Source organism: Nelumbo lutea, chromosome 2 (assembly GCF_056320005.1).
Source record: "Nelumbo lutea isolate HS-2025 chromosome 2, American lotus-T2T, whole genome shotgun sequence".
Classification (NCBI taxonomy): domain Eukaryota; kingdom Viridiplantae; phylum Streptophyta; class Magnoliopsida; order Proteales; family Nelumbonaceae; genus Nelumbo; species Nelumbo lutea.
The window spans coordinates 7,294,851-7,320,864 of record NC_142685.1 but is presented as its reverse complement, the minus strand read 5'-3'; the positions used below and the strand labels follow the sequence as shown (position 1 = coordinate 7,320,864).

The following is a 26,014-nucleotide window of genomic DNA, read 5'->3' as shown; positions in this document are numbered from 1 at the left end:
TATTAGGTATCTGGGAGCAAATGTGCATTTGAGAATACCATTTTGAGTTTTGACCTGATCACTATAAAGTATGTACTGATCACATTTCTCATAACAAGTTTATGGTGCTTTTTGGTAAAGAATAGATTCCATCTTGTATGAGTACACCTTAATTTCTTTGTTGGTAAAGTTGAATTTTGGGAGTAGGTGAAAAAGCAAACTATTCCTAAATTAAAGTATATGGATGGATTCTAAGATCATCATTGCCATCTGGCTTTGTCTGCTAATAAACTAGAGATTCAAGTAAATGGTTTGGCTCTGTGACTTTATTGGAAGACTTTGAAAATTTCCCTTTTTTTATTTATATTTCTCAGGTCATTTAAAGTGAGTGGTTCAATTCTATGACCTTGGAAAATTTTCTCTTTTATATTGATATTTCTCAGGTCTTTTGCATTGAGTAATTATTTGGTTGATGTTTTCTTACTTCACACGGCTGGGGGTGTGCCATAATAATTTATTGTTCATCATTGTTGCAACAGAGCATTGTTGACTGTATGATTGCTTATAGCCAGAGTAATCATGCCACTCTTTTGTAGTAGTCTTAGGTACTAATTATGCATAAGAGGCATTAGTTCAGGCCTTTGTTGCTGGCCTTAAAACCATTGATTTTGTTCTTCCTTGTCTTCTAAATCAGATAGCAATGTTTAGACTCCAATAACAGTTGGAGTCCATGATGGCTCCATAAAAGGAGAATACCATGTAAGTGAGAGAATGAAAGAAAATGCCAGGGAGAAGGTTCGCATATGACAAACCGATACTGGCTTTGGCTTGGGGATGTAGTTGAAGTCATAATGTCCATGTTGTGAATAGAAGGTTGTAGCTTGTTGGGGATCTGGTACTGAAGAATGATGACGTTTCTGTATAGAAAAGCTCGTTTGAATTGCATTGCTTGAGCAGATTTGCTAGAATGAAATGATAATGATTAGTTTTGATTGAATGCCCTGTCTGTCTATGTTGGCCCCAAAAGTTGCTTATTATAACCACTCTGGAAACATTTTTTACTAGTAGAGGAGACAACTCAAGGAATTTGCAATTTACCTTCTTGGTTTAATCTCAATCTCAGGCATCTAATGTTGAGGTTAAAAACTTTTATTTTATTTTTTTATTTTTGAGAAAAGGTGAAGCTTTCTATTAATAGAAAGAATGATAAAGGTTGCTGAGGGAGAGGTTGCCTCAACAGCCAATTACATCAAAACAGAAGCAGTATGTTAGAAAGAAAAGCCTTACATTACAAAGTTGTTATCCCACAAAATACTACTCCAGTGACTAGAGAACAGGCATATAAGTAGACTGAAGCCCACTTGACTAAAGTCCTTTCCACCTTGCCCTGCACTTGTGCAGTCGGTGATGACTGGTATTCAAAAGTGTTGCTATTCCTTTCTTTCCAGATGCACCAACATATAGTGGAAGGTGCTGTGTGTCACAGAATCTTTTCCCTTCTGCTAAAAGCATCCATTTTCCAGGAAGACATTAACGATTCTATGATAGGGGGAGTGACCCAATTGATAGCAAATAGCTTCAAGATGTGACACCATACACTGTAAGAGAAGATACATGTTATGTGGAGATGCTGTATGTTTCCCTCCGCCAGATTGCAGAGGTTAAAACTCAAAAAAAGCAAAAAAAGACAGATTGCATAGTGGGGATTAGAGCCGATTCTAGAAACTGGTTTGGGGTTGGATGGTCTTTTGAAGGCTAGTTGGGCCTAAGGGGGCACAAGAAGAATAGTCAACATCATTTCCTCTTGTATTTTAATTGAGCTCAAGTTGTTTACAACTTTTTAATCCTATAGAGCCTTCTGATTATGGTCTACAATGCAAGTCCTCTTCGTTTGCTTCATCTCTTGATAATGATGCATGCACACTTAAAAGTAAAGTGAATGAAGTTGGAATACTTTGATCCAATGATTTGGCTCCCAAATTGAAGATACTGCCAAACGCTTATCATTGCATTCTTGATCATTCTGTAATGATGTGTACCTCCCTCCACCTTTAGGTTTGAAAAGACTCAAAGAACATCATAGCCTTAAATCTTGAAGCATTATTACATCTGCTTATTTTGTTGCTGATCACCTCTCAAAATTCATTTGAACTGACCTATACATGATTGGCATTGATATGTTTCTCACCATTTTCTCTTGCAGTTGATTTTGAACAGGGTTCTCATGCTTGGATCAAGGACTTAAACCCTCATTAGTAGACCTATGTTGTCGGATATTGTTGCTCACAGGTGCAGCAGCCATTGAAGAGCATATAAGACAATGGATATATTCCTTTTTCCTCAATTCTTTTAAGTTTTGTTTGAAAGCTTTTATCAAACTGATCTAACTTGATAAGGTGTGTGAAATGTTAGCATTAGATACACGACTACATAAGAGATTTGCTCATTTACAGAATACACTACAGTATGATTGACATCTTCTTATCTCATCATTCTCAGCAACTTGTGAAAACCTTTTTCTTTTTCCTTTCAGGCATTGGATGCCAAGGTAATTATATTTAAGAAAAAGAGAACAAAGAATTACCAACAAATGAAGGGGGGACTTCCAGGTGGTAATTTAGAGACTATTCCTCCACAATGGATATAATATGCTGTTATTTAGTTGATTTTATGTTCTTACCTTTGGGCTCATCCACATCCTTTTTAGTAACTGACCAAGCTGAGAAACCAAAACAAGTAGCAGCCTAGGAGGATCTCTTCATCCATGAAACTCCATGAACAACATAGTGATGTCCCATTCTTATTTTTTGATCCTGGTCATTGAGTATCCTTTGGTATTCTTGATTTACTTGGGTGGTATGGAGAAAGAATGAGGCAAAGGTTGCCCATCCAACAAGGTACATGAAAGTAAGTTTTCTGGATTAGAAAGATCACCAGGTTATATTATTAACTTTTTTTATTTACTATATTACCTTTTATTTGCCTTATTTTACCTTGATCTCCTTGCACTTCCACTTTGGAAGCAACCCTAATATGTATAGAGTGTTTCATGTTATACTTATTTATTTTGGGAATGGATCACACATACTTTCTACACCTTTTAGGAATTTTTTTTTTGAATTAGATTATTTCCAATTAGAAGTTCTTTTGGTCAAGGTCAACCGTGTAGTGAGTTTCAGCAATTGCCAATAGTGGAAGATAGAATCCAATACACTGGGCTCGTTGCCGGTGTAGGTGTTTTCAATGAGGAAAGATTCATTTCCCAACTAATTTTTCCAATTTATATTTGTATTTCCTGCGAGACATGCTCATGGTCATCCATGGACCATGCTTCACTCAACCTGAAAATTGTGGATGTGTCACTGAAAAATTAATGGATTAATTGGTATGTAGATTTAGATTAGACGCTGTCTTCATTGAGTCAACATGTATGCTTAGGATTTATCTGTTGTTGGGTTTGATTTTCCAACAGTGTTTTGAGATCAAATCATTATTATCCTAGAAATCGTTCGCAATAATGACCTCATTTCAGGATAGATTTTAAGACTATATGGAGTTCAGATGGTTTCATTGCCTAATCATTGACTAATAACCTAAGATTTTATTGAAAGTATACCATCCAACACGACTCATTCAACGCACTTATAATGAGAGGCTAATACAAAACTAGGTGCTAACTGGTAAGTGATGACGAATATACCTATTTACGGGCTGGACTGGGCTTTGGGCTCGGCTATGAACATCTTTATAGTTTATACAGTTTTGGGCTCAGGCTTCAGCTGGCGGGCCCATTCAAATTTTAACAAAATCTTAGTTCGAGTCCGGCCCATGAATAGGGCTAAATGTTTCATTTGAGAATCAAAAGGGGAGCAACCTTAGCAAAACAAGACCTTCATTTTGTAATGCTGCTGCGTGCTGCCTCCCCCAAGAAGAAACTAAATTCCAAATGCCATCCAACGGGAGTTGACCGACCCTGCGCATCATTATCTTTATTACGGGCCATTGTATTGTTGTTCGTATATAGGAAATTGGAATAAACAAGGGGGGCTCCCCAATATACAACCTAAACCTACTCTATTATATTTTAGCCATTTGAAAAAATCTTGTGGTCAATCCAGACCGTTCATATGGGACCTTTTTGTTTGGTCGTATCCACATGTCGAATGTTGTGGGCCGTGTCACTCATTCCATGGCAATAACTTGGGGTGTTTTCCATTGTGAATTGTGTTTCTATATGCCAATTCTAAAAAGATAAAAGTAAAAAAGATAAATTATAAAGAACCCCGTACTATGAGGTCTGTGACAAAGACCCCCATTTTACAATAAAGACCCCCGTTTTACAATAAAGACCCCCGTTGTATTACGACCGTAAGACAAAGACCTCCTTCCGTTCAAATCCGCCCGATGCAATATTTTTTAATCCCCATGCTACCCTTCTATGTTGCAGCGGTGACGGACTTCCGAACTCCTCACTCGCCTGTTGGTGATGACGATTTCATCCATTCAAAACAAGATAGCGTCGGTGACGTGAAATGAAACCAGAGTCCAGAGGTATTCCAAAAATTTGTCTTAATTTGGTTTCTTTCTCATTAGTCTGATCAGAATGGCTCACAATTCGTGAAATCTGTCAAAGATGGCTTGAAGCTCGCAAAGCGAATATACTTTGGAAACGATCGTTCCGTTTCGTCTCCAAGGCCGGTTGCAATGGAGAAATCTTCCCACACGCTTCTTCCGACTTCTCCGATGTTTTACGCGGTGATCTCTAATCCTGCAATTATTGACAATTCGGATATTCCGAGCTACCAGCCTGAGATTTACATTCTTCTGTATTTGATTTCATGAGAAGAAGTGGAAAGAGATGGATAGAAACAGAGAAGCAAGGAGAGGAAGCTTAGCGACGACGAATGGATCGTTGAGGAGACAAAGGAACAGCAGTTTGAGGGATTCGCCTGGTTCGGATTTCTCAGATCCGTCTTTAGTACTGTTTCTCACCAATTTTGTTCATTTTTCCTCTAACCTTGATGTTGTTTTCTTTACTTTGTTGATTTTACAGAGGAAGATGGGTCGATGGAATTGCAAGAAACGGCGAGGTTACGAGATCGAGTAAATAAGAAAGATAGAGATCGGGATCGGTCGAGTCGGAACAAGAGAAGGGGAGATAGATTGATGCATGGAAGTAATCGGGAGGAAGGTGGAGAAGAAAGTACCGAAGAAAGCGTTGACGATGATGAGGAGGATGAGGACGAAGACACCGGTGCAGTTCAGATGCTTCCCCCAAATCCTCCATCGTCCTCTCTGTCGAATCATCATCATCATCGAAAGAGCTTTCCACCTTTGCTAAGGTTGTTAGGGTGGCCTCGATGTGGAAGGTCCCTGATGAGATGTTGGTACCGAGAAAAGCTAGGTCAGGTAGAGAAAGAGACGAGGATGGAACTTACGAGAAGTTTGATGTTCTATTATGTTCTTTCTGTATGGATATTAACAGGAAATTTTCATATCTTTTGTTTTCGTAGCTTCGGCTAAAAGGTCACTTGAATGTTGGACCTTAAGTGGAGGTGGTAGTGGTAGGGCAGGAGGAGGAGGCGGAGGTGGTGGTGGTGGTGGCTGCGGCGAGCAGTTTCATAGTCAGGCTTCAACTTCACCTACAAGACCAAGTGCGCCAGTACCCTCACCAGCTTTGATCTCGCCTTCTTCTTCCAATGCTTCTATTCGGAAGAAGATGGTTAGTTTTTATTTTTTATTTTATTTAGTTTTCTTTTGTTGTTTCTATGTCTGTGTCCGGAGATTCATCTATGAAAGTTTGAACTTATGGTGCAGAACGGAGCTAAGCACCAGCCTCCAAAGATTATTAAGGCCTCATCTTCTTCAATACAGGAGATTGAGATCGAGGTCGCAGAGGTTCTGTATGGATTGAAAAGGCAATCACAGTGCCCAACAAACCAATAAATTACAGCAAACGCATCACAGAAGGTAGATTCAAAAGAGACCAATGAATCGAGTAACGAGGCAAAGTCAAGAGTTTCTTCTACGGTATCGATTTCGGCTGTCGCCACTGCAACAGTTACTGCCGCTGCTGTTCGTGTATGTGAAGTGAGGTCGGGGATGATGAACAGTTTTTTTTCCGATAGTTATTAGAAGGGTAGTATGGGGATTAAAAAATATTGCAATGACGGATTTGGACGAAAGGATAAAGGAAGGGAGTCTTTGTCTCATGCTCATAGTACAAGGGGGTCTTTGTCACAGATTCAATAGTAAGGGGGGTCTTTATAATTTACCCAAATAAAAATAAAATAAGATCAACTAGTTTGAAAATAAAAGGGAAAATTCCCGTTTAGTACCCTGTATCTTGGGCTTAGTGCCACTTTAGTTTCTGAACTTTAAAATGCTATAATTCAATATGAAAACTTTCAAAACATGTTAATGTAGTACCTACCTTAATCAGTTCATTAACGAACTTTTAAGTGATATTTGAAAAGACACAAATACCCTTCGAATGTCATCTAAGATCTAACTCTCTTTATCAACCATCTAACCATTGATAAAAAATGAACAGTCCCAAATTGTTGCCGAGGCCATGTCTTAATGGTATTCAAGAAGAGGCAAGAATTATTAATGTTTGGATGGTTGATAAAGAGAATTATATGACACTTGAAGGGCATTTGTATCTTTTCAAATACCACTTAACGCCTGGTTAACGGATCAATTAATAGCAAGTACTATTAGATTGACATGCTTTAAAAGTTTGGATACTGAATTGTCGCATTTTAATTAAGGGACCAAGTGGCATTAGGCCTCAAAGTACAATATACTAATCGGGAATTTTTCTTTTTTAAAATTGAAACAAATTTTTTAATTCCCGTTTTAAATAACCCTTCATAGTTTAAAGAACATGGTTATTTAATATAATGCAATACACCACATAAAATTTGTACTGCAAAATCAATTTTTGTTTTGTTTCAATTTTATCATGTCTCCAAAGACACAAGTTTTTGCTTTAAAAACATTATTTTGGTCTCAAATACATATTCTGTATTTTCTATTCGAAAGAAAACCAGTTGTTTTTAAATTTCAAAACAAAAACACGATTTAGGAAAGTTTGTTTTTGTTTTTATGCTGATATGGCAATTTCAAAAATAAATGAAAACAAAAACATTAATGTCTTAGAACCCTCCCTTATTCACCTGATGAAGAAAATATGGGTTAAGAGACTTCAACCTGATCATTTATTTTAAAAACTTAAAAAACTATCCATCTATACATGAAAGTGCATTAATATTTGTAAAGATATATTATATATAATATTTATATGACCTACAAAATATATATATGCATATACCATGTCATCACGATTCCACCTTCCGTTTGGTTGTGTTTAAACCTTTGACCCATGAACATTTCTTTCTTTCTTCTTCATTTCTTTTGTTCTATCTATCTATTTGATATTTAACACAACACACTATTCACGGTTGTGTGAAGATGGATTTTTCCTTTCACCGTTCAACTTCAGTATATCATCAACCTCATTAATGGTCTCCATACAAATCCACATGGTATTGCCCGGTAGGCCAGCTCATTGTCTGGCTATGTGCATTTATGATTTATAAGGTAGCCAACATGGCTGCCATTGGTACTGGCGCTGGCACTGGCAGTTAATTGACCAAAAAAACAACTCATCATTCTCATCATCTGTTCTCTCTCTGCAGGCTTTGTCCGCTCAGCTCAGTAGACAAATCCATCGACCTACTTCCACTTGATCAGTTGTTTTGGGTGTACAGGATCACATGGGTCTCTCGGTTATGTTCGATCAGTTGTAAATCCCTACCCTTCGTTAAATCCTACCCTTGACTTTAAAATAAAACAAACCCCTAAAATAGTCTTACTGGTCTATTTGAGATTTCAATTTCTGAGGTGGAATTGACGGAAAAAACCCTTAAAATAAATAATCTGCTTGCTCATCATCATTAATGGCAGAAGAATTCTCATGGTAGGATAGGAAAACTCGGTGAGCGATCCGCCTCGTCTACACTTAAAACTCAGACTTGGGCGAGTCGACACAACTGAGTTTGGGACATGGCGATTTGGCACTTTCCCACAAAACTAAAGATTTCTAGCAATGGGCCCCAGTCCCCAGTCCCCACCCGACATTATTCGAATTACCCCCCCCCCCCCCCCCGTGTCTCCATTTGAATGAGAACCATCCAATTGAAATTGAACCGCGAACTTTCCACTATTCACTGAAGAATTTCCGGACGTTCTGCTTGAGGTCAGAGATATGATATCTACCGGCTCTTGTTGCAGGACCAAGAGAACATATTCTGAAAGGCGAACATTCGTCATCAGCCAAGGTCAGGGATGGTCAGACTCAGAGAGATGGCATGCATTTTGTGAGAAAGGATGGTTCTGAGAAAGAACAAATCTTCTGTGATTCTTGTTGTTGGGTGTCTTCAAAGCAGAAACACCAAGCTTGAAGCTGTGAATGTGAAGAAGACTTGGGCTAGAAAGAATAGAAAGGTGAGAGAGTTAAGTTAAGCCACTAACAAATGGCAAATAGCAGCTCCTAAATCATTATTAGTATTATAAGGATGTTCCAATGAAATAAATGAACAAATGGACCACTCTCAGTGTGGTAGAAGATCCGGGCTCCTCAGTCTCACTCTCTCCCTCCAGTGGAGATTTTTTTACAGACACAGACATAGAAATGCACAGTCACATACAAAGTTATATTTCCAATGAAAGAGGTTTACAGGTGTCAAAAGGGAAGTAGAGGAAGCTTGCTTATAAAGAAATAGTTTCTTTGGGTATTGATTAGTTAAATCATAAAAAATAGTTGAGGAAGATGAAATATTAAAAAAATTAGTGTCTCCCATGAGATTGTAACACAAACAGCTTCATGTTCCATATTTCAGTGTACGACCAACTTTAGCTAAATTCTTATATATTACTGTTGACATAGAGATTCTCTCGTACATATAGAAAGCAAGAAAAAAAAAAGAAAACAAATTAAAATTAAATATGGAAAGAGAAGAGTGAGAGAGACAGGGAGAGGAGATGTTCGATTTAGTGACAAAAGCAGAGAAGTAGACAAGATAGAAAATAAAATCAGTTTCAAACTTGCGGTGCAAATCGCTCACCCGGACGCAACCTTCTCTTCTTCCAGAAATGGTTCTCTGGATCGAGCTTCCCCGATCTTCTCGCCAGCTCGGATTTACACCTCGTTAGTATCAGAGGCCGAGCTGGACCTCCTATCGTTTTCGATGTTTCCTCTTCGCTCTTGGTGGTGCATCTGGTTCTTGCATTACTTGAACTTTCTAACCCTTCTCCAAAACCCAACTTTTCCTCGGTTTCTGGATCCATTTTTGATTCTGCAGCCGAATCTCTGCAAGTTGGCCCTTTGTCTAAATTGGGTTCCTCCTCCTCTTCTCCTTCTTCGGCAGAGGCAGAGCCTCTCAGGCCTTGCTCTGTCTTTTCTTCTGCATTCTCAGCTGCAGAGGGCGAACCCCAGAAGCGACTAGCCAGTGAGGAAGATCGGTACGGATCGGATCTACATCTCATAAGCAGCAAAGCGTTCTTCGGCGGGGAAGAAGAGAGAAATACCTTGGCTTCTTCATCCTCTTCTTCTGAGTCAGACTCTTCTTCTGTATATTCTGGTTCGGGTTCTCTCCTTGCGGGGTTTTCGACGACTTCGACCTTCTTCCGATAACCTAATTGGATAAACAAAAGCCATCTTCGCCAAACTGAACCAGATGCCCTGGGTTTCGGCTTTTTAGCGGAACGGTTACAAAACAGAGCCTCCCGGATCCACAGGCAGCTGCATTTGGGACTAGTTGCGGCCTTGGCCGCAGCTTGCTTGGATCTTCTGACGCGAACTTGTCCCATGCAAGTGACCTTGGGCGAAGAGGGTTCCTGGGTTTCAACGGCATCGTTCTTCTTTCTGACGAACATGGGGCTGGCTCGAGCCCTCCCTCTACTTCTGTTTCCTCCGTCATTTCTACCAAACCTCGTCAATGGAGGTGGGAACTTATCTGCTCGACCTGGGCTCGCAATGGGTTTTGAAGAGAGACGCATTTAAAAAATTAAAATGAGAGAAGATCAGGAAGAATACCCAAAGAGCAAGGTTTTCGAATAAAGTTTCTAGCTTTCGGCCCTGCGAATTCGCACTGACAAGCTTAGCATATACGATTCTCTAATCTCATCAGAGATTCAGAGTCACACACGCATAGGATAGGAATAGGAGATAGAAGAGTCTCTCTCTCTCTCTCTCTCCTGCTTTCAATATTTGCTTGGCTGCCATTCTGTGACCCTGTAACCATATTGCATATCTGAATTTATCCCCTTTGTTTTGCAGTTTTTGTTTTTTTTTTAATCTTTTTTTGGTGTTATTTTTCTTGATTAATTTTTTTTGGGTGTTATTTATTATCTTGCACGGATGGGTGAATCGGGCCGGTCCATCAGTCAGACAGTCACTCTTTGCAGTTTGTCCTGGCTATTTATTTACTTTTCGAAGTCACGCCTCTGTTTGCAACTTTGAATTGTAACAGCTGAATTAGCTGAACTGAATAACTTATTATTTTTTTCTTCCGTGAATAAATTATTAATGACTGAACGCTGAAGGTTGAAGTTGAAATAGGGTTCATTATCATCATGTCTTTCTTTTTTTTTTAATCGGGTCATTTACTAAAACATCCCCATAATTTTATAAATTTACTAAAACCTATCCTATAATTTGCATTTTACTAAAACATCACCAATAATTTGCAATTGATAATTTTGACCCTAATATCTATTTAAATAAAGTTAATCAAAAGAAAGTAAAAATAACAAAATATTACTTTTATCCTTAATAAAACACAAACAACCACTGTATTTGGTTCTATTTAGTCAATTTTATTTTTTAAATAAAAAAATATTAGGAATGATTTTGGAATAAACAATCATGAGCCCATGCCCTTGAACATTTTTCATTCAGTTTAGATGATCAAGTTATTATTTTTAAACTTGGATATTTTAATAAAATAAAAATTATAAGATAAATTTAAATAAATCTGTAAAAATATAAGAAATGTTCTAATAAATGACCCTTTTAATTATTTATTAATTTACTAAAGGACAAAAAAATAAATCATTCAGTTCATCCAGTTCAGAAATCCAGTTGTTATTATTTGCCTTTAGGATCGTTTGGGGTCATACCCACTCTCACTAAAGACAAAACAAATAAATCCTCTTCCTTTTACTTCCTTTTATTATGGTGGGCTTGCCTAGGCCATCTCTTATTGTTATTAGCCCAGGCCCCATGTAATTAGTTGATTGACATGATGTCATTGATCAAATGTAAAACCGTGGGATTCAGTGACAGTAAACGGTGAGTATAGATTTTTGATGTAGATGATTAGATTCCGATCAGGTGGTTAATAAGCCCCGTGTTGTAAACGTTGAAACTGGGAGACCAAAAGCGGACCATCCACGTTCCATTCGATTCCAATCTGACGAGTCACAGCACGTTACCACGTAAGAATTTGCTTTCTAGGTGGACCCCACCAGAAACAAACACGAGGAGTAGGTTACTGACGTGGTTTTTTCAGTACGAGTCCTGTCGTCTGAAAGGAAAAAAAGAACGAGATAAAATGTAGATTGTCATTATCCCAAGAAGGCTAGAATGTATTTGTTCTTTCTGGACAGTCGCTCTGCACAAGTGTCCCAACACTAAACACTAAACCTTTTGCTATATGAAAAATGGATATGATATCAAACAATGCAATTAGGGCCCGTTTGGTTTGCGGGAGTAGGAGTTTGAAATTGGAATCCGAATGGCCCTTTCGGTTCTAAACCATTTGATTGAGTGGAATCAAAATCCCATTTTCATTCCTAAATGGAATGGTACATTTCCACATTTAAAAAATGGCCAGTGTCTCTCTTTCCCTTGGCTTTCCAACTGTCAATTTCGATTTCCATCTGAACGAAATAAATTATGGAACAGACTATTCCAGTTCTGATTCTAAAATTTTTTTATCTGGTTTTGACTATAAACCAAACGGGGGCTTATATTTTAATCTATAGAGCTAAGCTTAGAGATCACATCTCCACCCACAAGGGGCCGCCGCACAATGTCCAAAGCACATTTCGGTCATGTATTAGAAACATCTCTTGATGACATCATTGAGACTGATACTATCCTCCAGAGACATTTCCAATGGAGATATGCTGTGGGGCGGAGATGTAAACTCAGCTTTAGAATTAATTCATGGGCTGGGCCCGAGTTTACCTTTTGCCAAAATTTGAAAGGACTCGGACTCTATGCAGTGTAATATGTTAATGAGCCGAGCCGGAAGCCCGGCCCGCGTAGAGGTACATAGTAGGACAAATGGGACCCAGAGGTTACAAAAGATGGTATAGTACGGTATCTCATTGATCAAGAAAAGAAAAACAAAAAAGTCAAAGCAAAAGTTTGCCATTGCCCATCTTTTTAAGCACAGAAGAAACTTTTATTTTCTAAGCCATCATTCCCATACTTATGGGGAGGTGTGAAGTGTGAACAATAAATCCAGAGCGACTTTTATTTGAAATTGAAACTCATTGTGTAGGGCATATCTGCATTAGACACGCAAAGATGGTTTGCCTTTGGTCCCAACATATCACCAAATCTGGTGGGTCCCCTCTTGAGAGTAGACCACATAATAATTAGGGTTTTTTACCAACAAATTAATGATGAAGAATTGAGAAAATCAGAAACTTTCTGAAATAAATAGCAAAATTAGTGAGGGGAACAAAAGAATCAATTTTTTTTTACTAACTTGCCCCTCTTGTCTTGCTTTTCTTCTCATTCCTCGACCTTCTGTTATTCTTCTTGTGAACTCTGAACAAAGGAAGGTTGCTGAGAAAGTACTTTAGCAGCGTTAATAAAATAAAAATAGGAGAGGAATATCCATTATGAGATACCAGATAAGGAATGCATAGCTTAGTGGATCTGGAAGATTCAAGCTATATAGAGCTGCTGATAAAGAGGATTCCGAAGCGCTATTTGAAGGTATCACCATGGTTGGACTCATTGGCTGTATTTATCTATTGATAAAGAGATAGTGCCATACATACATTCTGCCTGACTGATTTCTTCTCATTCTTGGTGTTTCCTTTTAAGATGCAAACAGGTCAGATCGAATTTGAATCAAGGTATATCTCAATCTGATTTAACAGAACAAACACCCAATCCGATCTGAAGATAGGCATCAAAACCATAATGAACAGAATGGAAAAAACAGGCGAATTACTACTAATAGGCATCAAGCAAAGAACCCAGATTTCCTACTCACTTTTCCTACCCACCCTGAATTACAGCCACACATCTCTCCATTCACGGCGAGTAGAGTGGGTATGAAAGGTGAGTAGAAAATCTCGTTTGCAAGTAGGCCCGGATCTGCAGTTCACCATGCCATGTAACCAAATCACAAATGAACACATCAGATCAGACAGTGAGTCTCATGTCCATGGGAGTTCACTCGTGATTGGTTTACGTAGGCATTTACGCAGGGTGACAACTGGCAAACTGCAGATCCGCAGTGGAAATAAATGGGGAGGAATGCATAATTTACCCAATTACTTGTTACCGGAAATCTGGTAACAAATACAGATCATAAACGCGCTCCGAAGTCTGAACGGACAAGACTCTTCGCGTGAATCTTTCAAAAGGATACTGGATTACTCCTCTTTACCACACCACATGACATTAGCTAGAAACGTGGTAGATGATGAGAATTTGGGATTGTCCTATACCGGCCTACAGTATTGATCTCTCAAAAGTCAAATCATTAACAGATAGACCCGAGTAAAAATACCAGATATCGATGCTCAACTCGGAGTTCTAACCAAGGGTTTTTGACCAATCCATTTCCACGGGGCGCAGCGCAGACAATTCAATTCCTGGTCCCAGATGCTCTATACCGTAAGTCAACCAAAAAAAAAGTGCAACTAATGAACCAAATAAATTCATAGAAAGGTAAATCAACAAGAATATTGCACATCATTAACATGCCCATTATGATGTTAACTCCGTTCATATGGTAAATTAAACTCTGAAAGGCCGCATTGGAGTAAAAATAAATAAATAAATCAACGCACGTGGTTAGCCAGTCATCGGGAAATAATAGTTCAAACTTCAAACTTCGTAAACAAAGGGGTATAAATAACAAAACAGAGCCAATGCCAAGAATATTTTTGCAAATTGTTTCTATTGATCTCCGCTCAATGAGACATGAATTTACAGACTGCTGTTTCCATCATCTAGCAAGAATCGATTTACAGGACATTACATACATGTTACAATAGGAGGCGGGGCATACCCCAGTATCTAATGGCTTGCACCTTTGGGATGGTCCCTTGTATGTTCCCTGCTGATAGGGGTCTTTCTCTAAATGTACAATTTACTGCAGATGCAACATCACCGCACCTGCAAAATTCAATATTTGGGGAAGGAAAAGGTATCGAACCTGAGTGATGGGAGAAAAGTTGTTAGTAGTAACAATATTATAACCCTAAAACAAAGGATAAAGAAGTTGAGGCTGATGGCTCACCAGCATAAAATGAATCTTAAATTCCCAATAGAGTTTCAATGAAGCAGATATCCCTGCATTGACTTTTGCACAGTGATTGGCATTGCACTGCCACCAGTAGTGTGCTCCCTTTCATCACGAGGAAAATGATGTCTTGTTATCTCGACTTTTACACACAGAAGTTGCATTGAAATTCAGGAAGGGAACCAATTATCAAAATCACTTCCAAGTAGTGTATCCATAGGTAGCCACTCCAATTTCATAACAGAAGCAACTTTGATCCCACAGCAAGCACAACACTTCCTCTACTCTGAGTCCAAGTCTATACAGAGGTCTAACCGTGGCCTCACAGATCGTGGCTGGCGAGGATAAGAGAAAGGGCCATCCGATCTTTGCCTATTAGTTGTTGCCCTGTCCGACCTATTGTCTGTCATACTCAAAAGCAAAGAGGCTGTGAAAAGGAAACAAAAGATCATGTTACCCCAAGTAAAAATGCTTCAAAAATTCAAAATGAGAATTACTGAACCCCGTTTCTTTCTGCCACTTTCTCATTGTAAGCATAGCAGCTGGAGTCCAAGAAACCCAATTTTTAATAATTACCATCTGTATCACATCTTTACATGGAAAATAGGAGAACATCTCTAAAATGGATTATATAGTGGATTTTGGAAAAGGTGAACAAATAAGTGTATGGTTCCAATTAAGGACATGTAAAATAGTGCAACAAGTGTAAGAACAGATGGGAGAGAAGAAAACAGTGTTTTCAGTTACAATAGGTCTTCACCAAGGCTCAGCACTTCCTTGTTTGCACTCGTAGAATTAAGCAAAGATTTTTCTTTTTTTTTTTTTGAGACAGATGCTCAAAAATGGTCATTATTGTTTGCACTAATCATGGATTACATGGTATATATTGTTTGCTGTGGATGCAAATAACAGTTGGGGGAATTCAAGAGGTTTTAAAACAAGTAGGGTATAAACAACATAAATACTAACATAAATTTAATAACAGTTGGGGAAATTAGCATACAACTATGATTGGAAACAAAAAGATGCCTCAATGCTCTTTTTTGTTAAATAAAAGATACCTCAATGTCTCCCTTTTTTTTTATCATGGTTTGATAATTCATATAATAAGAGAAAGAGTGAAGAGGATGTTGCTTATAAAATTATAAAATCAGAACAGGATGGGCAACATGAAAAGGGGTACGTACATACATATCTCATGTGATAGAAGACAATAGGAAAACTGTCTATTTGGAAAAACAGCCTGGGCTGTTTTCCAGCTTCCTGCACATGGCATGTTACCTACTAATTCAGGCCCTTCGCCTATTTGGCTAAAAGAAAATTGATTGCAAATATTCTTCTGCCACGTGTCATGCACAGGAGGCTCCTGCCGAGATTGCATTTTCAAAACAGCCCAAGTTTTCCCTGGAGAAAACTTAATATAACGCCTTCAAGGCCCACATTGTTATATGGAACAAATTGTTGAGCAGTTGAGAAACATGTCCAAACAATATGGTGGCAGATATGTAATTGTTTAGATTAATGACTGGGGAAATAGGAAAAGATGGCACTCGTAAGTTACAAAGATTTGGCCATTCTAGAATGTCCACAGAACTCGAGTACTAGTGCTTTATTTTATACATCACATGTGATTTCGAATAAAGCATGAACCATGTGTATAATAATTAATATCGGATTTTTTATAGTATACTTGGTAACATACAATTATGATTCCCTTTGTTTTTTGTTTTTTTGAAAAAGGTAAGGTAAATGAAATAAATGATTGCCTACAATTATACTTGGTAGTCTAACTTACAATTATGAATACATTATGTTATCTTAAAATGAAATAAATGAACGTCTGTATATATTGACCTTTTCAAGTTAAGGTATCCTTTTTCCTTAACAATGCTAGAACTTATCATAATCTTATGTATCAATTCTTGTAATTTAAAGCCTGCCGTGCTTATTCTTGAAACATGATCCTGCTATTGGCCGGCTTGAACCATGAATCATCTCAGAAATAATCCTACGTCAGAAGTTCTAGGCACTAAGGTCTAAATTCTGTTAGGATCCAAACCATGCATTCAAGAACAGCAGGAAACTTAATACATAGCCACTAATTTCTAAGGCTCTGAACCAATCGGATGATAAAATTCTAGATCTCCCGTCTTTTCAGTCAATGCACAGTTCTGCTATCACAACTGTGTAAAAATGAGAAGTACAACCATCATGTATCCCACAATTGCAACATATTCCAAGCACAGAAGTAATACAAAGCTACAGCATTAGAAAGGGAACATACCGGTGTTTGCTAAAGATTCCATCCTACTGTCCTTGGGTGAAAATTGGTTTGTTGAATTCAATCCATTTGTGGCTACAGACTCACCATGGCCCACACTGCCCCCACCACCACTACCGATCCTGAGAGAAATCCACTCCTCAGTATGAATACCATTTGTCATGTCAGATTGGTCTCTTAGATCTGACTGGGCTGAAATGCCAGCAGGATGGGTGGGAAGGAAAATTTGAAGAGAGGGATCATCCCCACCAAATGCCAAGGGATTATCAACCAAACCATCATTTAAGTCAGCATTGGAATGACAAGCAGAAGGATCTGGAACTTGTGCAGAACCCATAGCCATATCTTGAGCCAAAACATAGCCATTCAATGATGTAGGACAAGAAACAGAGGTGTTCTGAACATCGACCAAGTTATTCGCAACATCTGTCTCTGTACCAAATAGTTGAAAACCAGCACCAACCTGAGTACCAGATTGAAGCTGCCATAGAGACATCCCATAGTCATCACCATTTCCATTAAAGAGACCCAGGCATGAAGGCCCCCTTTGATCTTCTTGGTATGAATTTGGAACTCCATTAGGGGCAACAGAAAAAGAAATTCCACTGGTATCAGCTTGACCATTCTGATAGACATTTTCAGTGGAACGCAAAATATCCTCTTCTTCTGAATCACTGAGAACAATAACATTTGCATCCACTAAAGGAGCAGAAGATATTCTATTACCAACTCGATATGGGTCGAAATTCAGAGACATTGAATCAAGCTCATTGCCATTGTTGGTAGAGAAGTCAAAGTGCCCACCGCCATCCTGGTTGACACTTGGATCTTCATCTTTACAACTTCCAGTGCCACTGCTGCTTGTTGGAATTAACTTTTGACAGTGCTTTTCACACTTATCTTGTAAGCGATTCCCAGAAGAGGTGCTCCGCGCATCCTCTGTTTTGCTAACTTCCCAATTCCCATTGCTGTTCCTTCTTATACCGAGTTTCAAACTAGTATGTCCCTCTGAAATGCCTTCCTGTTTTATCTGTTTTGAGATATCCATGTTTTCTTTTGGTTCAGTAACAGAAGTGGGACACAGGGAGCCATCAGGGAAGTGCCATTGTGCAAGATCCCCACGTTCAATTTCGTTCTTTGCACGCCAAGAGCCATCTGGCTTCACATCAATCTCATTTACATCTTCTCCACAACTCCGCAACTACACAATCAAATTAAAACAACTCAAAAATATGATATATAGACATCATGATCATTTATAAAATACAATTGAAGTGGTCAAGAGTGAGTACTACCATAATTGTAATGCGATTGAAATATGGATCAATGATGATATTCTCCAATGAGTAATTCTTTAGGCAAATGGGACATTGCCACTGCAGTAGATGTAAAGACATTATTCAAAAGCATTCAAGCAAAAGAAACAAATTATGCAACATGACCGATTGCTTGCCTTCCTAGAGCGTTGGTTAAGTTCCACAAAAGTTTCCAGGTCAAAACAGCCCATATGAGCACAAGGTTTAAACCGGCCAGCAATCTTCATTCTTGACCCACTCATCTGCCATTCAAACAGAAACGTACATAGCACATTTAAGTACCAGCGGATTTTAAGAACTAATGCTTATTTCTGAATGAAAATTATTAAATATATGAAATTTATTCAATATCTTGTTCTGTCATTAGATATAATGAACATAGAAGTACGTGGCAAACAAATCAGTAGTTACTGGCTTATACTCAGTAATGAAACAATTAATTTCCATCAACAAGAGTATTGCCTCAAATTGATAGCAGCTATGTTGGTTGTCTATTTTCTGTATAAACTTTAACATTTTTGTAAAAAGGTAAGATACTACAAAAGAAAAAACCGCTTTTGTTTATGGTTCTTAGTATAGCATTAAGATGTATGAAAAATTTAGGTTTTGTAAGGCTCATGGTCGGCAGGGCCCATTGCTTGGTGCAACAACCAAAAAGGGCAATCAACATTACCAATAAAATTGAGTCCAAAAAGGCCAACACTGATAAACAGTCTGGATTGGCCATCCTCTCAAGGTCATTGGGTACTGATGGTACTGACAGCCGTGTAGCATGGAACCTTGAGATCATTTATGGGATTAATGCTCAAAATCTGGTCAGCCAGATCCTATGGTGATTGCGCATAGAAACAGTGTGGACCTACTTTTCTTTGCATTTCGTAAGGACTCAAAATTCATCTTGAAGGAAATTATGGCATTTGGCACTTGAGTACTGCTTATTAAAATGAAACCTAATGATAGCTTCAAGCTGATATCCTTTCTCTAATAGGTTCTAAATCTAGCTTATACTTATGATTGGTGAAAGATTTCATATACAGATTTGATCTACCATGAATCTTGATTCAACCACGATCACACCCATGGTGGTGCACAAAATCCTGATTGTAAAACAATTAACTGCATACTTTTATGCAGATTTGATCTCTTGAAGCAGATCCTCAGCAAACTTGATTTCAACTGAGCACACCTTCCTCCGTACTTCATCTACGTTTTGCCTTTTAATGTGTGTGACCTCTTAGGTTCAGTGCCATTAGCCAATGGCAAATGATGCTGAACTCCTTCAGTATCCCAGATGAAACTACTTCCGGCTGAATTGAATTAAAACTCTTTAATTCTCCCTTGAATGTGAATAATCAATCATTATTCACAGGGGTTCCACAAACCATGAGTAACTGGAATTTCTTAATAGTGGTAATGAAAAATCGTGGATTTGGTGATAGATGGTGCAAATGGATCATGAGATGTGTTAGGATTTGCAATTGTTCAATTTTGGTGAATGGAACAGTTGCGCACCACTTTCCAGCCCTGAGAGGTTTAAGACAAGGAGATCCCCCATATCTTTTCCTATTCACTTTAATTGCCAACTAGCCAGTTGGCACCTTCAAGTCAAGTGGTGGTTTGATAAAATAGGAAATCAAGTCCCTCAGATATAATATTAGACAACCCAAGGTATTGCCATCAAGGTTTTTTCTTTTTCTTTTTTTTTTTTTTGTTTTAGGGAAAATTCCCTATAGGTACCCTGTACTTTGGCTTGAGTGCCAATTTAGTACCCAAACTTTTGAAACGCAACAATCTAGTACCTACCGTTAGTGGACCGTCAGTTATGTATATCACGTGACCTCATGTGCAATTTAAGACATTTGAAAATGTCAAAATTACCCTTGAAAATAAAAGACTGTTCATAATCTTCTTTCTCAAGAAAATGAAACAGAGCCCAAGCTCTCAACAGTCCAAACCATCATTTCATGACGAAAACCCAAGCACAAATTAACAACAGCACAAATTTGGTGGGTCTACTGTTTCTACTCTGAAAGCCACACTGTCTATCATTCATAGCATCTTCGGCAGACAACGAAGCAACATCTTCAACCCATTTTCTCTGGATATTTGGGATCCTTTCGAGGGCTTCCCTTTCAACCATCAGCTCTGCGCCTGATTCAGCTTGGGAAACCTCTGCCTTCATCAATGCCCACATCAATTGGAAGGAAACCCCAAAAGCACACGTATTCAAGGCTGATCTTCCTGGGCTAGAGAAGGAAGAAGTGGAGGTGGAAGTAGAGGAGGGAAGGGTCCTGCAGATAAGTGGGGAGAGGAGCGGTGGCAAGTTCTTGAGGCGATTCAGATTGCTAGAAAACACAAAGCTGGATCAGGTGAAGGCATCCATGGAGAACAGAGTGCTGACTGTAACAATCCCCAAGCAGGAGGAAAAGAAATCCGAGGTGAAGGCCATTGAAATCTCTGGTTAAAGCATTTCAGAAGCGCAAAATGATGGAGTTGGTTATTGGTTGAGAGTCTATGTTTGTTGTGTGCTTTGTCTATGTTTGGGGCTTTCCTGTGTCATCCCTCCCATCTATGGTCTGTAAAGAATTTTCATTTGTATGTGGGACGAATGAAAGTATGTAGAAAAAAGTGATTTTGAGCAATGAAACAGAGATTTGGATTGTGATTTTCAATCCACTTTTCTATTAACGGAGGACCCCCGGTTTTCCCTTCGAAGACTGATGAATGCTGAGATGTGATTAAGTTGAAGGGCATTTGTTACACAGTTGTTGTTTTGTCAACCAGTAATGGAACACCTGGGATTACCTATTAACAGATGGTTGATAAAGAAAATTAGATAACACTTGAAGGGCATTTGTGTCTTTTCCCATGACACTGAACGGTTGGTTAACAGCAGGTACTAGATTGTCGCATTTCAAAGTTCGGGTACTAAATTGGCACTCGGCCTAAAGTATAGGGTACCTATCGGGAATTTCCCCCTTTTTTATTTCGATTGATTGTATTCTCATCATTGTTCAACAGCTTGTCCAGGTGGGTTCTCGGATCTACCAAACAAATCATTAGATGCTATTGCATGGGAAGGGGATGTAAAACAAAAAAAGAAAAAAACCTGCAAAGGGGCACCATACCTTGGGGTATGGTTAGGACTACTGTATTTGGTTAGTAAAGTGATGTTGTGTTTCCCTAAGTTCACCTTTATGGACGTTTCAATTTTCATGAATTATGCATAAATTCCTTCTGATTATAAGTCCTGCCATGCACATAATTTATGTACATTTTACATTAATTATGAATATGTATGTATGCATACTTACTGGGCAGCGGAGATTCACAGTAATAGAATCTGCAACAACTTCAATGTCACTGTCACTGTCTGCATTTTCAGTAGCATTTCCACCACCAACACAGCGGCAGACACGTGCAAGAGCATCTTCAAAATGCTCACCATCTGTTTCTTTTGGAATCATGTTCAGGACCTAAGTGGCAAGTTTATGTACACATTCAAGATACATGTAACAAATTTAACAACCGATAATTGTATATAATGAGATGAAGCCTCAAGCAAAAGGTAGCAAAGGATGCTCAGAAGAAATAAACAATATGCTGGCATTAGCACTTGCTCTACGAGGTGAAAAAGAAAAGCAATCACTGTATGATACTGACAAGCAAAAAATGAACTAATGGAAACCACAAAGCTCATGTTCCAATTTGTATTCCAGTCATGGGATTGCACTTTGTTAATTAAATGCCATCATTTCATAGTGTTCAGGATTACTGATAAGAAATAGAATCTTTAATTCATTTCATCAGACTTGAGGACTAAAAGGAATCAGTTACTAACTTCAGCCAGAGAAATCACAAAAGATATATATTTTTTTGATGAACGAGTCACAAAAAATATATTTAAACAATAAGAATCAGCACAAAAGGCTTATTTGTTGCAGTTGAAATAGAATACTTGTGCAGTGCACCTCATGAACCCAGCCTTAAATTTGATCATTAATACATGATGCACTTCATTGTTAATTGAACTTACAAGGCTAAAACCTTTGTGTTAATAACATGATGCTCTAAAGTCCAACCACTTGAGCTATATCTTTGCCGATTTATTGCTTTTGGAATTAAGATTTGCATTTTTATTAGGGGTGATCATTTTCAGCCTGGCCCAGCCTGCACACACATACACACACATTATTTATACATATTTATATATGTTATTTTATTTTATATTTTATTTTAAGTAAAGTACAAAATAAATTTGATACAAATTTTATAATATAATATAAAATAAAAATACATTAAAAATAATCCTGCAACCTGGGCCATGATTAGGCCTAGGCTATGCCCTTAGCACAGGTGCTAAGCCCAGCCCAGCCCATGATCACCCCTATTTTCTATGCATTAAGCTTGGTTTCTATCACTTTATGGACATGGTTCCTCCTGCACTTCAAGTTATAGGGCCCCCTTACAATTTAGTTATGCTTCTTGTTTTAAAATACTATTATAGATGGAGATGCTTTAAGCTTGGTTTTAAAGTGCCTACACATTTCTGAAGATTTCCATTGATAATGACATGAAATATTATTCAAACATATCTTGACATATTCCATAGTATTTTAAAATTTTATATATTGTTATAACATGAACTCCATTCTAAATTAAATGAAGGCAGTGCTTTCAATTTAAATGTACGTAGACATCAAAATCATTTACCTTGATATGATCCTGTTCTCATCAAATCCATTAGTTTTCTGGTTTTTTTATATGTAACAAGACACTTTATTAGGCAATAAAAAGATTGAATAAACCACAAAGAATGAGAAGGATTTTACTAATAGAATTAGAGCAGTATGGGCAAAATGGGGGGTAGGGATTCCAATGTCTTTTTTGATAATTAAATACAACTTCAGTTAAAAGGAAAATTCTATAAAACAGTAGTAAGGCCAGCTATGTTGTCAGAAGCAAAGTAGGAATAGCTCCAATAGGTGAAAAATGAAGTCATAAAAAAAAATCAATGTAGCAGAAATGTAAATGCTTTGATGGATGAGTGATAAAACTAAGAAGAAAAGGGTAAAAAATGAAGTCATACAAAGGAACCTAGGAATAGCTCCAATAGGTGATAGATTGAGAGAAAGTAGACTAAGATGGCTTAGTTACATGCATAGAAGACCATCTACAACACCATAGTCTTGAAGGCACCAAGGCGACGCTCAGCAACAAGGGAGTGCCTTGTTGCCTAGTTGCTTAGGCGTTGCCTAGGTGATGGATTTTTTTAAGCAAAAAAATATATCCTAAGGCAGTTCCCTAGACTCCATAACCACATTTCCTGAATAATTATCCATAATTTTCATAAGAAAAGTATAAACTTCGCATTGAAGTATATAAAATCAACATATTCATAAGAAAAAGAAGAAAGAAAAGAAAATTCAAAAAATATGGGGGCTGAACCCCTATTTTGTTATAGGAAAAGATGAAAATAGAGCATTTAGCAATGATTGTGTTGATTAAACCCTAACAAATAAGAAAATAATACAAGGGAAATTAGTATATAACAAACAAAATGAATATTTTACTTTAATAATGTCTATGTTATAGCTATAATCTAAAACAACTAAGAACATGGAAGTATTTTATAACACAATGTAAAAAACGACTTGGCGATTAGGCAACACTAGCCTCCAAGGGCACCTTGTCACCTTGACAACAATGTACAGCACCCATTAGAAGAAATGATTTGTTACAAGTTGAAGGGGCTAGAAGAGCTAGGGCATACCAAAAAAAAGACTTGAGTGGTATTATGAAATGATTTAAACACCCATAAATTAATGATGGTGAAACAAAGTTCATGTATGTGACCTCAAAAAAAGGCTTGTGTCATAATTTCATTTGACTATTAATAGCTATCCAAAATTGTCAAAATTTTATTTAAAATATACTAAGAGAGGAATCATTTTGAATAAAGAAAATCTTCATGTTAGATTTCATTACATGGTTTATTAGGAAAGCAAATAAAGAACCGAACAAGCAAAATCTGGTCCCATATATACATGCATACACAATTTGGCACTGAAAATAAAACTTACAATAGAGAGGGAAAAAGGGGAACAGAACAACAAAAAAAAGAATGAAAATTTAAGAATACCTGTTGAATTGTGCGACGCTTTACAATTCTGACCCCCAGACAAAAAATGCGAGCATCACATCCTGATAAAGAAATCTTATTTAACCCTTCCCTGGTAAAAGTTTTGATCTGACAACAAAGCAAAGAATTTGAGAACCTAATACAAGAGATAGCTTTGCAACTGGAATATTGGCACTCAATTAGAAAATAATGGTAAATATATACTCACAGTTGGGCCATCATCACGACCATTAGCTCCAAGCAATTGTGAGCCAGGCCTATTTGTTGTTCGAACTGGCATACCTTCAGGCCAAATTTTTCATTAGAGATGAAAAAACAGAATACAGGAACATTAAAGAGATAAAGAGGAGGTGAACAGAAACAAGATTATAATAAACACCCTATAGTAGGGTGTTGACAGTTGTACTTTATATCACTTTAATGAAGTTACTGTTTCCAATAAAAAAAGATTATGATAAGCGTATCATTTTTCATTAGTGCAAATGCAATTAAACAAGGCAAAATAATAAGAACCACAAAGTGGAGATGGAACAATAGCTTCCTATTGGAGGCTGAGAGCCGGGGATCAACCTTGGGTCCAGTACATACAAATAGGAAGAGAAGTCAAGCAACATACAAGGGCCAAAAGAGCCAAAAAGAAAACAAAATGGAGGCTCCAGAGGTCCAAAGAGCTACACTCACTTGTCAATAAGAAAACAGACAAATCACACACAACAATGGAACAAGGAAAAAAGAGATGGAGAAAGAATCGGGTTTTGGTAGGATGACTGGTGCGGGATAGGATAGTTGAGTGATCTACGTCCAAAGCTGTATAGGTTGTCTGAGCCTTAAGTATCTATAAGTCAATGTTATAAACAAAGGGGTGAACAGCTGATTGGTGCCCAAAGTTCAGAAGGCTGCTGCTGGATAGAGAAGTTGATAAATGCATAACATTGTTGGAGAAACTAGAGGGGTGTGAAAATCTCAGTTCAGTCGAAGGATGGATTGTGGTGGAAAGAGTGTTCAAATGGGAAATTTTCTGTGAAGTCCTGATACATGGCTCTTAGCAGGGATAAATCAGATTTAAATCAATCAAATGGATGGTGTATGAGAAAATCTGGTTCCACCTAGCGATGAAACTTTTGCTTGGCTTGTGAACATGGAGAGAATATTGACTGTGGACCATTTGAAATCTAGGGGCTATGACTAACATGCATTTTCTTTGCAAAGAGCAGGAGAAAAATGCTAGTTATCTGTTATTCTCATACAAGATTACTGGTTTTTATGTGGAGATTGTTTACCGTTTGCAATATGTTGGAACATATGGAAGGAAAGAAATAGAAGAATTTTTTAAGACAAATTTTGGGGTCAAGTTGCTGATATCATCAGAATTTAGTCAAGTTGCTGGGATTTCAACATTGTAACTTGGAAATTTATTTTGAATTGTATTCTAGTAGTTTTTATGATGTTTGTATGCAGGTGATGCTTTGTCACCAGTCAGACTGTATTTTATCTTCTTTTCTTTAATGAAAATTTATTTTACATAAAAAAAAAGAAAAAAGGGAACTGAGGTAGCTAAACAAACAATAGAGTGCAGGAACTAAGATGGCTATCATAGGATGCCATATAGCAACATGCAATGCAAACTCCTACCAAACCCCAATAGAATGCAGGAAAACGAGAAGCATGGATGAACTAAACCTCTAGAACCAAAAAGGACCCCAAAAGAAATCAGGAAGATAAAATACCATCA

The 26,014-nt window shown here is 37.7% G+C and overlaps 3 protein-coding genes and 1 pseudogene across 8 annotated transcripts in view; 2 read left to right on the top strand and 2 right to left on the bottom strand.

The window, feature by feature from the left end:
- Nucleotides 1-4,276: 4,276 nt before the first annotated feature.
- LOC148868343 (uncharacterized) lies at nucleotides 4,277-10,323 on the top strand. Of its 5 annotated transcripts, none has more exons than XM_088968442.1 (8): nucleotides 4,278-4,530; nucleotides 4,613-4,734; nucleotides 4,826-4,931; nucleotides 5,033-5,388; nucleotides 5,493-5,633; nucleotides 5,797-6,069; nucleotides 7,683-7,789; nucleotides 8,278-10,323. In XM_088968442.1, exons 1-5 carry the CDS (start codon nucleotides 4,512-4,514, stop codon nucleotides 5,526-5,528), a joined length of 639 nt encoding a protein of 212 aa, XP_088824568.1. In that variant the 5' UTR covers nucleotides 4,278-4,511; the 3' UTR covers nucleotides 5,529-5,633; nucleotides 5,797-6,069; nucleotides 7,683-7,789; nucleotides 8,278-10,323. The 5 variants fall into 5 exon arrangements, with proteins under 5 accessions (XP_088824569.1, XP_088824568.1, XP_088824565.1 ...); XM_088968439.1 differs by having other exon boundaries at nucleotides 5,493-5,701; XM_088968441.1 differs by lacking the exon at nucleotides 7,683-7,789 and having other exon boundaries at nucleotides 5,493-5,701.
- On the bottom strand, nucleotides 8,898-10,569 carry LOC148868342 (uncharacterized). Its single transcript, XM_088968437.1, has one exon. The coding sequence runs from the start codon at nucleotides 10,042-10,044 to the stop codon at nucleotides 9,085-9,087; it is 960 nt and encodes a 319-aa protein (XP_088824563.1). The 5' UTR covers nucleotides 10,045-10,569; the 3' UTR covers nucleotides 8,898-9,084.
- A 3,612-nt stretch (nucleotides 10,570-14,181) lies between these two features.
- Nucleotides 14,182-26,014, bottom strand: part of LOC148868340 (E3 SUMO-protein ligase SIZ1-like) — a 37,570-nt gene continuing 25,737 nt past the window's right edge. For both annotated transcript variants that reach the window (XM_088968435.1, XM_088968436.1), the window contains 8 exons: nucleotides 24,491-24,564; nucleotides 24,283-24,390; nucleotides 21,455-21,616; nucleotides 18,278-18,382; nucleotides 18,120-18,200; nucleotides 16,828-18,025; nucleotides 14,541-14,970; nucleotides 14,182-14,456 (listed from right to left, as the gene is read on the bottom strand). In XM_088968435.1, coding sequence (XP_088824561.1) covers nucleotides 14,825-14,970; nucleotides 16,828-18,025; nucleotides 18,120-18,200; nucleotides 18,278-18,382; nucleotides 21,455-21,616; nucleotides 24,283-24,390; nucleotides 24,491-24,564 — 1,874 coding nt within the window. In that variant the 3' untranslated portion in view covers nucleotides 14,182-14,456; nucleotides 14,541-14,824. The remainder of the gene's footprint in view (nucleotides 14,457-14,540; nucleotides 14,971-16,827; nucleotides 18,026-18,119; nucleotides 18,201-18,277; nucleotides 18,383-21,454; nucleotides 21,617-24,282; nucleotides 24,391-24,490; nucleotides 24,565-26,014) is intronic.
- Nucleotides 18,758-20,605, top strand: LOC148868341 (17.8 kDa class I heat shock protein pseudogene; annotated as a pseudogene).

Excerpts from the sequence above, each read along its gene's own strand:
- LOC148868342 (XM_088968437.1), bottom strand. The coding sequence starts at position 10,044 with ATGCGTCTCTCTTCAAAACCCATTGCGAGCCCAGGTCGAGCAGATAAG.
- LOC148868343 (XM_088968442.1), top strand. Across the intron at positions 4,932-5,032 it reads CAGTTTGAGGGATTCGCCTG|AGGAAGATGGGTCGATGGAA; the intron begins GTTCGGATTTCT and ends TTGATTTTACAG. Across the intron at positions 5,389-5,492 it reads ACCGAGAAAAGCTAGGTCAG|CTTCGGCTAAAAGGTCACTT; the intron begins GTAGAGAAAGAG and ends TTGTTTTCGTAG.